At 40.7% G+C, this 12,512-nt stretch overlaps 1 protein-coding gene across 4 annotated transcripts in view; it reads left to right on the forward strand.

Annotated features, from left to right (window-relative positions):
* Positions 1-623: 623 nt before the first annotated feature.
* The window catches only part of LOC110092129 (acyltransferase-like protein At3g26840, chloroplastic), a 49,482-nt gene continuing 37,593 nt past the window's right edge, over positions 624-12,512 (forward strand). For all 4 annotated transcript variants that reach the window (XR_003701060.1, XR_003701059.1, XM_028695663.1 and 1 more), the window contains exons 1-6: positions 624-1,050; positions 1,155-1,206; positions 1,312-1,367; positions 9,033-9,191; positions 9,277-9,381; positions 11,542-11,648. Coding sequence is in view for 2 of the 4 variants with exons in the window: in XM_028695663.1 (XP_028551496.1) it covers positions 681-1,050; positions 1,155-1,206; positions 1,312-1,367; positions 9,033-9,191; positions 9,277-9,381; positions 11,542-11,648 (849 nt within the window). In the remaining 2 variants the exon portion in view is untranslated. The remainder of the gene's footprint in view (positions 1,051-1,154; positions 1,207-1,311; positions 1,368-9,032; positions 9,192-9,276; positions 9,382-11,541; positions 11,649-12,512) is intronic.

Below are 12,512 nucleotides of genomic sequence, written 5' to 3' on the forward strand. Positions count from 1 at the left end.
ATTTATAATAATTTTTTATTGTTTTCTTTTTTCCTTCAAATTGTAATTAATTTTTTATTTGGTCATTATTTTTTCATCGTTTGCAATAAAATTTTCTATTAAGAAGTTACTTTATACAGTAGCTTTTGAAAAAGCTATTTTTTTCAGGTAGAAGTTTTACAACTGCTTTTATAAAAAAATATGTCCATTAAAAATGGATTCTAAATGACATACATGTATTATAGGCCTTATAAATAGAATGGCAATATCGAAGTTATGATAAGCTGACATGTCTCGTCTCAGTCAAATCATGATAAGTTGACTTTAAATTTGTTGAAATAGAGTTGAAATGATTCTAATTTTAATTTTTAAAGTTGAATTGAGATTAATTTTCAATAATATATCAATGATAATTTCAATTAAAAAATAAATTTTAAATATATTTAATAATGAGTTGTATTATGAAATTTATTCTCTAAATTTTCAAATCATTTATGTGAGGGAGTTGTTGCGGATTTTTTGGGAAGCTAAAAAAAATTTTAATTTGTGGACCTCTATCAATTAAAATTTTGTGGTGGGGCCATCCTAAAGTACAATATTAAGAAATATTTTTCAAAAATTATATTAGTAAATAAGTACTTGGCACTCATTTTTCCAAGAGAGGAGAGGACAGAGTGATCTGTCCACGCCTCCAAGCGCCAATGGCCGCCTCCGTCTTTGCATCTCTCCCCTCCTCAGTGGCGTCGGTTCCTAAGCCCAAGCCATCCTCTCGGAGACTGCCGACTTCAATGGCTCTCGCATCTGGAACGGAGCCAGCTGCCTTCGGCATCTCGAGTGAGCTGAAGACCCGAACGAAGCTTACGGAGGGAGGGAAGCCGTTGCCGCCACCTACCCTGCAGCAGGACGGAAAGGTTTTCGATGAGACAGTGGTAGAGCCGCGCGGGCTGTCGGACTTCATCGAACAGTCGAGGGAGCTTGTCCGGCACGACGGCGGTCCGCCGCGGTGGATTACGCCTCTCGACTGCAGTGGTCCCCGCCATACCAACTTGCCCTCGCTTTTTTACCTTCCTGGTTCTATCTATATCTTATCTCGTTGGACTAGGTATTATTAGTAAAAAAAAAAGGGAGTTTCTTTTATGAATCTTATGGTCATTTCAATGTCGGGTAAATTGCAGGGATTGATGGAGTTGGAATGGGGCTCGTTCGACACCATCAGAGACTGGGGAAGTATGTGAAATTTGAGAGCGATTTTCGGAAGTACTATGATTTGGCTCAAATGATCAATTATGTACTAGCTGACTTTTTATTACTTTTTGTTTTTTTTTTCCTCAGGATATTCAATGTCTGGTGTCTTCACATTCCGGTTATGGATCGAACTCCATTTAAGGGTGATTGTTCTTCTCTTGACTAATTAAGAAATTCTATTTATAAGAATCGAGAAATGTATTTGCTTTGGTAGCAGTTAGAGTATTTGACTATGATGAATGGATTTTATAAAAGGTGTTTTTGAAATGTTTTTTTGCATGCTGGAAAGAACCCTTGGGTAAGCCAAGTGTCTCAATTGCCAAGGATGCTATAGTTAGCTCATCTTGCTTTCTTGAATACATATATCCCAATATTGGTAAGATGCCATTGTTGACTGATAGGTTCAAGTATTTCCTAACCACTTTTGAAGCAATTCTCAATGAAACCTGCTGTCCACAGCATAAAATGACAGCAAAAACAGTGGAAAAAACAGCAAATCTGAGAGAATAGTGGAGAAACAACTTGCATTTTACTAGTAGATAAAAGAAAAACAGTAAAGATACAAAGATCCTCTATTCGAGAGGAGGATCTCACTCTCCCAATCTCTAGATCTCAGATCTAGAGCCCTAGCACCCCAAAGAACAACAAGAGAGAAATAATCTCAATAATTCCCAAAAGTCCCTTCACCCTAATCTCCCTCTCATACTTAAAGCAAACAATTAATAAAAATACATAAAAAGCCCAAAATGCCCCTGCCGCCCCCTCCATTTGAATTTAAAACTATTTTTGAGTAGTGGGGCCCGCCCACTGGGCGGGATTAGGAGAGGGAGGTGGAAAACTTCCGCCTCTTGTAGACATGTCGGGCCGACCACTTGGCCGGCTGAGCCAGTTCTCTCTGAATCGGCCTAACAATACCGCCCTCCCAAAGAACCACCTTGTCCTTAAGGTGGAAATCAGGAAAATGTCTTGTCATTCGCTCGTATGGCTCCCACGTGGCTTCGTAGTCAGGGAGGTTCTTCCATTTGATCAGGACTTCTGTATCTCCATCTGCTTTCTGGCGAACCTTCATAAGCTCCAACGATTCCAATAACATCTCCATCTCATCAGTTAGTGTCCCTGGTAACTCCGAACTGGTAGCGTAATCTCCAATGGCTCTCCTCAGCTAAGATATATGGAAAACAGGATGGATCGTCGCCATCGGTGGTAGCTTCAAACGATATGTCACGGCTCCAATCTTCTCCAGTACTTCATAAGGACCGAAGTACCGTGGATTAAGTTTCTCATTCCTCCTATGTCGATATGGTCGGAGCTTCAAGAATACCCTCTCGCCCACTTCAAACTGGATTTCCCTCCGATGCCCATCAGTCTGTTTCTTCATAATCTGTTGAGCTCGCAACAGCTGTCTTTTCAATTCTTCCAATATCTTATCCCTCTCCTCTAAGTACTCATCTACTGAGGAAACTGGAGTACTGCTGCTCCCAAAGTGCACCAAGTGGGGTGGATCCCTTCCGTACAACACCTTGAACGGGGTAATTTGAGAAGCAGAATGAAAAGATGTGTTGTACCAATACTCGGCCCATGATAGTCATTTGGCCCATAACTTAGGTGTCTCCGACGCAAAGTATCTCAGATAAGTCTCCAAGCTCCGGTTGACTACTTCTGTTTGGCCATTCGTCTGTGGGTGATAAGCGGTACTCCTTTTCAGCACTGTCCCCTGCAATCTGAACAACTCTCTACAGAAATGGTTGATTAATACTTTATCCCTGTTGGATGCTATTGCTTCTGGTATCCCGTGCAATCTGACTATCTCCTTGATGAAGGCTGACACTACTGTTACCGCAGTGTAGGGAGGGCGTAGAGGAATGAAATGAGCGTATTTGCTCAATCTATCAACTACCACCAGTATCACAGTGAATCCCTCAGAACGGGGAAGCCCATCAATGAAGTCCATAGATATCTCCTCCCATACTCGACCTGGTAAAGCCAAGGACTGCAGTAACCCTCCGGGTGACTTAGCTAGGTACTTATTCTTTTGGCAGACGTCGCATCTGGACACCATCTCTTCCACATCCTTGTGCATTCCTTTCCAGTATAGTTCTGCCGCCAGTCTCCTATAGGTCTTCAGCACTCCAGGATGTCCTCACACTGCGGTCCCATGGAACTCCTGGAGCAACTGTGGAATGTGAATTGATGTTCTGGGTAACACAAATCTCCCCTGGTACAACAATATATTGCCCTCTAATGAGTACCCTAGATGGTTGCCCTCTCCCTTCAATAAATTCGTTCTGATCCTGTCTAGTTCTTCATTCCCAGCACTCTCCTCCCTGATGGCCTCCCAATCTAGCATCATTGGGACCGATACAACCACTGACTGCAGCTCCTCCATGCATCGGGACAGGGCATCTGCCGCTTTGTTCTCTACCCCTGACCTGTACTGGATCTCAAAATCATACCCCAACAATTTCGATAGCCACCTCTGATGCTCTTCTGTCACCATTCGTTGTTCCAGTAAGTATTTCAAGCTCCGTTGGTCTGTTCTGACTATGAAATGTCTTCTGAGTAAGTAGGGGTGTCACTTTTGGATGGCCAACACAATTGCCATCAATTCCCTCTCATTGACCGATTTCAGTCGGGCTCTTGCCGTCAGCACCTGACTGAAGTAAGCAATGAGCTTATGATTCTGCATCAACACTGCTCCTAAACCATACCCCGATGCATCTGTCTCAACTACGAAAACCTGAGTAAAATCTAGTAGAGCTAAGACCGACACTGTGGTCATGGCTTTCTTTAACTTCTCAAATGCTACCGTGGCGGCCTCCCCCCATAGAAATCCGTCTTTCTTCAACTGCTCAGTGAGTGGCCATACTATGGTACTGTAGCCCTTCACGAACCTTCTGTAGTATCCTGTCAGCCCTAGGAAGCCCCTCAATGCTTTCAGATTTTTAGGCAGTGGCCACATTAACATGGCTTTAATTTTGGACTGATCTGCGGCTACCCCTTCTTTAGATACCACGTGCCCCAAGTACTCCACACTGGCTTGTGCGAAGCAGCACTTCTTCAGATTAGCCCTCAACTGGTGCTCCTGAAGAATCTCTAACACTTGCTTCAAATGCCCCCCATGCTCCTCCTCTATCTTGCTATACACTAGGATATCATCAAAGAACACCAAAACGAATCGACTGAGGTATGGTTTGAAGACTATGTTCATGAGTGCCTGGAAAGTGGCTGGGGCATTGGTAAGGCCAAAGGGCATTACTAGGAACTCCTAGTGGCCCTCATGAGTTCTAAAAGCGATCTTGGGCACATCTTCTTTTTTCATTCGAATCTGATGATATCTTGAGTTCAGGTCAATCTTGCTGAAAATCACTGTTCCACTCAATTCATCCAACAGTTCATCAATCACTGGTATGAGAAACTTATCAGGTACAATTTCCTTGTTGAGTGCGCGGTAGTCTACACAGAACCGCCAGCTAACCTCCTTCTTCTTTACCAATAGAACAGGACTAGAGAAAGGGCTAGTGCTGGGCCTGATGATCCATGCTTCCAGCATTTCTCTGATCAAATTTTCTATTTCGTCTTTTTGAAACTGAGGGTAACGGTAAGGTCGTACACTGACAGGTGACACTCCATCCCTTAAAGTGATGGCATGCTCCTGCTCTCTAGGTGGTGGAAACCCTAGAGGTGGTTGAAAAACCTCATAGAATTCTTGGATCAAAGGCTGTACAGAGAGGGGCATGTCTCCCCCTTCCTCCAAACTCCCTCCCTCCAATCTATGTAATTCCACCAAATAGCCTTCCCCCTCCTCCTAATTGTCTTGATTAGGGATTTGAGAGAAACCCCTGCCTTGGTCAGCCCCGCATCACCTTGAATCACCCTCTTCCTTCCTCCCTTCACTAACTCCATCCTCAGAGTGCCTCAGTTGATCTTGGTTTCTCCCAAGGTCTGCAACCACTTCATCCCTAGGATGACATCCGTATTTCCCAATTCTAGGGGAAGGAAGTCTTCTTTTAGTTGGATACCTTATATCTTCAGCACCACCCCTCTACAGACTCCTCTTCCCATTTCTACCTTCCTCATGCCCATCATCACCCCATAGTCTCCTGTATCTACTAACTCCATCCCTAGCAGCTTCACAATCTAGGTGGAAATGAAATTGTGGGTTGCCCCACTATCAATCAACGCCACAACTTCACGGTCAGCTATCTCTCCTTTCACCTTCATAGTGTGACTCGGAGTGAATCCCACTACGAAGTTGAGAGAGACTTCTGCCACATCCAGATGCATCTTTTCCTCCTCCACCTCAAAACCGCTCCCCCTCCTTCTTTGTCTTCCTCGTCTTCACAAACGAGGAGAATTTGAAGAGTTCGATCCTTGCGCTTATGCCCTGGCACGTATTTTTCGTCACATCGGAAACACAGTCCTTTTGTCCTCTTCTCTTGCATTTCCTTCTCAGTAAGCTTCTTGAACTGCCTCCCATTTCCTCGTCCTGTTGCTTTTTTTCCTTCGGAACTTCTTTCATTCCTCCTGTGGATACTCTCTTGGGGGCTAGGTGGGTAGTTGTTCACCTGTAAGTCTCTCTTGAGCTGCTGCTTCTAGCTCCCTTCTCCATATTCTTTTGATTTTCGACCAATTGTGCAAGCTTCATGGCCTCCCCCAGATCCTTGGGCATCAGGACCTTCACTGTTGCTCTAACCTCTGCCTTTAACCCCTTTATAAAGTTCCCCTCCAGCACCATATCGGACAAGCGCTCTATCCTTGGCCAGATGCTCAAATCTCTCTCGGTAGTCAGCCACAGACCCCTCCTGCACTAGGGCAAAGAACTGCTCGTAGAAGTCTCCTCCCCGGTCGGTTTGGAAACGCTCTATCAAACTGTCCTTGAATTCTTCCTAGCTCCGGATAGGTCTCCTCTGATCTCTCCACTGGTACCAGGAGAGTGCCATCCCTTCCAGACATAAGCCCGTTGCCGATAGTTTCTCCTCCTCTGTTAAGCCGTTAACGGCGAAGTACCTCTCCACCTTGTAAATCCACCCATAGGCGTCCTCCCCTTCAAAAATGGGCATTTTTAATTTCCTCACCTTCCGATCTCCGCCGTTTCCCCTTAATCCTCCATAATTTCCCCTCTCCCGTCTGCCTGACCCCCCCATGTGTCCCGATCTTCCCTTGCTCTACCATGCCCCCAATCCCCCTTCAAGATCTCCTCTTCGGTCTTCAGAAACAGCTTCCCAGCGTCCATGATAAACCCCCGATGCTCCCAACCAGCACCTTTTGGTTCCACGCCTCCATAGCCTTGCCTTTCCCCATATCTTCCTCCTCTCTCCTCCCTTTGGAAAGGCTCCAAATGAGGCCTTCCCCGGCTCCCTTCCACGATTTTCCACTTCCTCTTCCTCCCGATGGATTTCAGAGTTGGTGTTTTTCGCTGCAGGTCCTTTTGCATCAGACGCCACCGATTGAGTTTGAAACTCCAACATCTTCTTCATCATATCCCGTAGATCGACCACTTGCCCTTCCATGGAAGACATTCTTTCCTCTACGATCTCCTTGATTTGATTCATCTCTCCTTCAATCGTCTCTTACAAAGCATCCACCTTCTTAGCCGCCATCTCCTACGGCTTGTAATTTATGAGAAGATCTCAAGATCTGAAAAAAAAAAAATTTCAGCAATTTTCTCATTCGCCGGTACAATTTCAGCCGCTGAAATTGGTCAAAAACAGCCCACGATTGGTCCCAAGACTTGCTATGATACCAATTTGATAGGAAATACTTGATTTCAAGTATTTTCTAACCACTTTTGAAGCAATTCTCAATGAAACATGCTGTCCACAGCAGAAAATGACAGCAAAAACAGTGGAAAAACAGCAAATCTGAGAGAATAGTGGAGAAACAACTTGGATTTTACTAGTAGATGAAAGAAAAATAGTAAAGATACAAAGATCCTCTATTCGAGAGGAGGATCCCACTCTCCCAATCTCTAGATCTCAAATCTAGAGCCCTAGCACCCCAAAGAACAACAAGAGAGAAATAATCTCAATAATTCCCAAAAGTCCCTTCACCCTAATCTCCCTCTCATACTCAAAGCAAACAATTAATAAAAATAGATAAAAAGCCCAAAATGCCCCTGCCGCCCCCTCCATTTGAATTCAAAACTATTTTTGAGCAGTGGGGCCCACCCACTAGGCGGGATTAGGAGAGGAAGGAGGAAAACTTCCGCCTCATGTAGACATGTCATGCCTGCCACTTGGCCGGTTGAGCCGGTTCTCCCTGAACCGGCCTAACATTGACCTTCAAAATATATCCAATGATCGAGGCATGTAATCCCTACTAAATCCACGATCAAACGACGAGGCGTTGTACTAGCGAAGTTGGCACACTCCGAAATTGTGCGAAATTGCTCAAAATATATCTGATCGCAAACATTAAAATCATCGTCGCATTCAGAACATCAAAATTACCAAAGAGACTACTTTTGTACGTAGCTTAGACGGTCGATGAAAACGACAAACTATGAGCGCCTGTGCCCTGGCACAAACTTTTTTGAACAATATCTGATCATGAAATAGATCATGTGTTTGTTATTGAGACGTTAAAATTATCCAAGAAAGACCTCTTGGGAGCAACTTGAGCGAAAACAGTTGAAATCCCCAAAATGCATGTGTGCTGATGCGTGAAGTCATATGAAAGATAGAGAGTTCAATGCCATAGCGCTACAATATTTTCAAAGAAAAATTTTAGAATTTTGATTTTACACACATAGACCCTTGTGACACGCTACAAAATAAATTCATGCATTCACACACAAACAAAATATTCACATACACATGAAGAATGAAAGTGCAGAAAATTTCAAACATACCAAACATACCATATCAGGTCTAGACCAATTCAGAACAGTGTTGCAATAGGTGTTATAATCTCTCCTTAAAAAAATATCATTCTCGACGAGCATTAACATTGGTTGATGGATGATGTGTAATGGTGGTGACAACTCTTGTTTTCCAGTAGCAGGAAGAGGAATTCTTTATGTCCTAGAATATTCTCCAATTTTTTTTCCTGAATTTGTAGAAATATGGTCTATTTAAAATTTCTAGAGGGGATATTTTGATATTTTTACCAAAAATCAAGTCTCTCAATCAAATGGTCAAAAAAAGGACTCTGTGGCCTTTAATATTTTTAAGACATTTAAATGCCCTAATGAAATCGGAATTGGGTTGTCAACTTGTCATCTCATCGAATTTATTTAGTTGCTGCTCTTTTTGACTAGAAGAACCTTAAGTTTTTGTCCAAAATACTTGATGCTTTTAAGTTCTAAAAATTATTTCTATATTTGTGGGTCTGTTTGATTTTATCTGTGGATTATGTCTGCATATGTTTTTATAATTCTCTGGTTTGAGAGAGTGTACATAGGCGATTGGAGTTTAACCTATGGTTGAAAATGTAGCTGGCTACCATTCAGTGTTTCTAGAAAGGAGGATATAAACAAAACTAATGCACAATGGATGGAATAGAAAATCTTTTTTTTTTTTTTTCATTTTATTCCTCCATAAGTTATTTATGTAGCCATTACAGACAGCTAAACTTTGGTTCCTCTTTTATACCGACAAATTAAATAGCTTGGCAGTGCCTGAACCTGCATCTTTCCTGCAAGTCGTGCATATTTTATTTGATACGTGTTGTATATGAGCTAAAATGCTGGTTGGGAGAAATCATACAAAATTTCATTTGCTAATTGCTTTAGAGATTTAGGTATAGTTTTCTTGTAGTAGTTATTTAATGTTTGACTTCTGCTTATATGATTATTTGTTTATGATCAGGGCTCGTGGAATACGTTGAAAGCACAATCAAATCAGGAAGTCACTGCTTGCCAAACATGCCTGTATATCTTGTTGGTGAATCTCTTGGTGCATGCATTGCTCTTGCCGTGGCGGCTCGCAACCCTAACATTGATTTTGTATTAATTCTAGCTAATTCAGGTCTTACATAAAGTTCTCTATTTACTTTCGATATGATGTTATATTGGCATTAACTTCCATCTTTTTGTTTGGTTTCATTTTACAGCAACATGTTTCTCGAAATCTAATATACAATATCTCTCAAGCTTCTTGGATGTTATTCCTGAACCAATGCACATTGGCATCCCATACTTCCTTGATTTGCTAACAGGTTTGTGGCAAACATGTACCTTAAGATTGACTTTCAATTTTGATATGCTAGTGGATGAAAATTTACAATTATATCTGAATCATCTGATTCATCCGAATGATTTTTTAATTTAACTTGGACTTCTACTTCAATTTAATAATGAATATTTTGAAGGCTAGTTAATAAAATGTCCTGCATGCTAATTTTGGTTGAGATGATTCTGCACAATCCTAGTTGATGTGTTTGAATGCTTGAAGAAATTATAAAAAGAAGATGAAGGTAGGGAGCTTGTGTGTAGATCATGACTCAACAACATTTGTTGATCCATTAATGTTTTTTTTTTTTTTTTCATTCGTTCCCTAGCTTTACTAGCAACCAAACAAAGCTGGCCTCATGTTTATTCACCACTTTATTCCATGCATCTCAGTTAAGTCTATGTTTAATTAGTCAAATAATTATGGGCTCCATAAATTCAAGCCTAGCTCTTCTGAGAGAGTTATGTTCTAGATCAATTTTTCAGAAGACATTGTATTGTATATAAGACACAATATAGAAATTTCATCCTAATTTTACTGAGTACTTTAAAACATGGTTTTAGGTTTTTCATAGGTGCAAGCTCTTATGGTTAATTGTCCATCTTAGCCATGAGAGAGAATTTTCTATTAATGTTAGTTGAGAGGTTCTAGATGGAGGTTCGATAGCTAGTTAGGATGGGAGGAGTGGAACTAGGGTGCTTGAGGGGTTGCGAGCAGAATAACGGATGAAGAGATGTTTATACGAAGAAGGATTGTGTGGGTTTTACTGTTGCTTATGAAATCAGAAGCATGAGGGAGAGCAGGATTAGAGAATCTGAGAGTTGCAATTTGGGAAATTTAGAGGGCAATACACTAGATGCTCGGGTTGAGGATTTTGGTTGGCATCGAGAAAGATGGAGTTTAGGACAAAGGAGCTCTTGACTTGTGGGCTGTGGAGACACAAGATGGAGACTGAGATAGAAGGACTGGGAGTTTAGCACAATAGGGGCCATTAAGTTGCTGAGGCAAGGAGGGTTATGATGGTTTTGAGAGGAGATGAGGTGTGTGAGTGGCTTTTTGAGCATATCGCAGGGGAGATGAAGTATGCAAGGTTTGGTCTTGGGATAAGAGGGAGTTTGTGAGATACGAAAGGTCCGAGAGTTTTGATTTAACTTTTTATTTTTTTGAAAAAAATGAATGAAGACGTGATTATCATGCGGCGAGGGGTGTGATGTTAGTGGATTTTGCAAGATTGAGCCAAGGGATTAGAAAATTTTAAATTTTAATTGGATTTTGATTTTGTTTATTGTTTATAATACAATTAACAGAAATTATTATTATTCATTATAATTACATTAATTATATATATATAATTTAATAATAATAGCAATTTTAATTTTAGGATAAAATATAAAATTTCCTTCTTTTTTGCATGTTGATTCTCTCCACAACTTTCTTCATTTGTGTGTCTCAAATTATGTGTCATTGTCTTGGGTGCAAGTAAATTTGCAATTGCATCTCACTTTTGTGAAGTAGGTATGCTAATATATGCCCTTTTTCAAGTAAGTTTGACGTTCCCTTTTGTGTTGATGACGTGCATTTAGCTAAAAGGAGATGTTTGAACGACGTCGATTACTGTCAAGATGTTTCGAACATTACTCTTGCAACATCATGTTCGAATTGAGCGCAAGTGATTTTCCTAATAAACTCAACGCTCTTGGACACATTGTCGTAGTCCATTTCATGATAGAGTGATTTTGCGTGATGTTATGTTCAACGTTTGTCATTAATATCAATTTTGACCGAGGCTAATTTGTATTGCCTCATGACATACATGTGTAGGCCAATAGCTATTTATAAAAGTGGGTGGAAGATGCATCAATAGACTAAGAAAATAAAATTAATGTGAAAATATTATGAATGAAAAAGTGATTGATCAAAGATGACATGGCTAGATTTGTGCATAAAGATTTGCACAATAGAGTTAACCTCTTTTGTAGCACTCAATTGGTATGAATGGAGAACTATGATTCACAAAACCCACCCAAAGTAGATGGCAATAGGACAAATGATAATGATGATTAACATTTCATTTAATGTTAACGGGCAAATGATTCTTTATATGCTGTTAAATATATAAGTTCTATTTATCTTTCTTTTTATTTAGGTGAGAACCTGAGAATGTCTTCAACTTTTGCGGTGGATCAAATTTCTATTACACAAGTTTTCAGTGGATTTTTTGAGAACCTCAATAAGATGCTTCCTTCACTTTTTGTGAGTGCAAATATTATATAGAATATTAACATTTTATATCTTCTTAGTCCTTTAAAATGTATTATGCGTTTTTTGTTCTTCATGTTTTTTTTTTTAATTCATTGAAGGTTATTGTAATCGCCCATCAGATAATCATTATTAGCCTTATGGTAAATGTTTGAGATTTGTTTTATAAACCTTATTTCCTATTCGTTCCTATTGAGTGATGGTTGAGGTGTGTTTACTTTTGAAAAAAGAAAGAAAGATGGAATAAATTGCAGCCCCAATAAATCATTCGGCATGAGATTCTTGCATCCAAATACATTATCCCGCAAATCACACAAATTGTTTCCCTTAACTTTTTTTTTTCTTTCCTTGCAACTGTCGAAACCCCATATCCTGCACATGTCTACTAGCTAAACAAATTCATACCTGCTATATCCCTTGCTCACCCCTCTCTCTCTCTCTCTCTCTCTCTCTCTCATGTGCTCGCCCACGCGTTCATCTCAACCCTATCTTTTGCTTCATCCTCATCAACAGTGCATCTTGCTCTTGTCGCACCCTTCTCCTGTGCATGTGCCCTGCATTCCCTCTATCCATGTTTCACACTTATTATCTTGCTTTAAAGCTCATACAGGGAAACCTTACGCATCCCCTGTCCCTTACCATTAATTTAGCACTACAAAAAAAAGCACTACCATTTATCTGCCCATGACACTAACTCCGATGACGACATGTATATGTATAACACCTTTGAGCTCATTTCTCTGTGTCCTCTATTATGTAAATCACCCCATACTCTACAATGAGAGTTGCAACCGTTCATATGACATATGCTCTGGCATCACCAGAGCATGTCGTGATAAACTCACTAAAATCACGGGG

Source organism: Dendrobium catenatum, unplaced genomic scaffold, assembly GCF_001605985.2.
Source record: "Dendrobium catenatum unplaced genomic scaffold, ASM160598v2 fragScaff_scaffold_665, whole genome shotgun sequence".
In the NCBI taxonomy this organism is placed as follows: Eukaryota; Viridiplantae; Streptophyta; class Magnoliopsida; order Asparagales; family Orchidaceae; genus Dendrobium; species Dendrobium catenatum.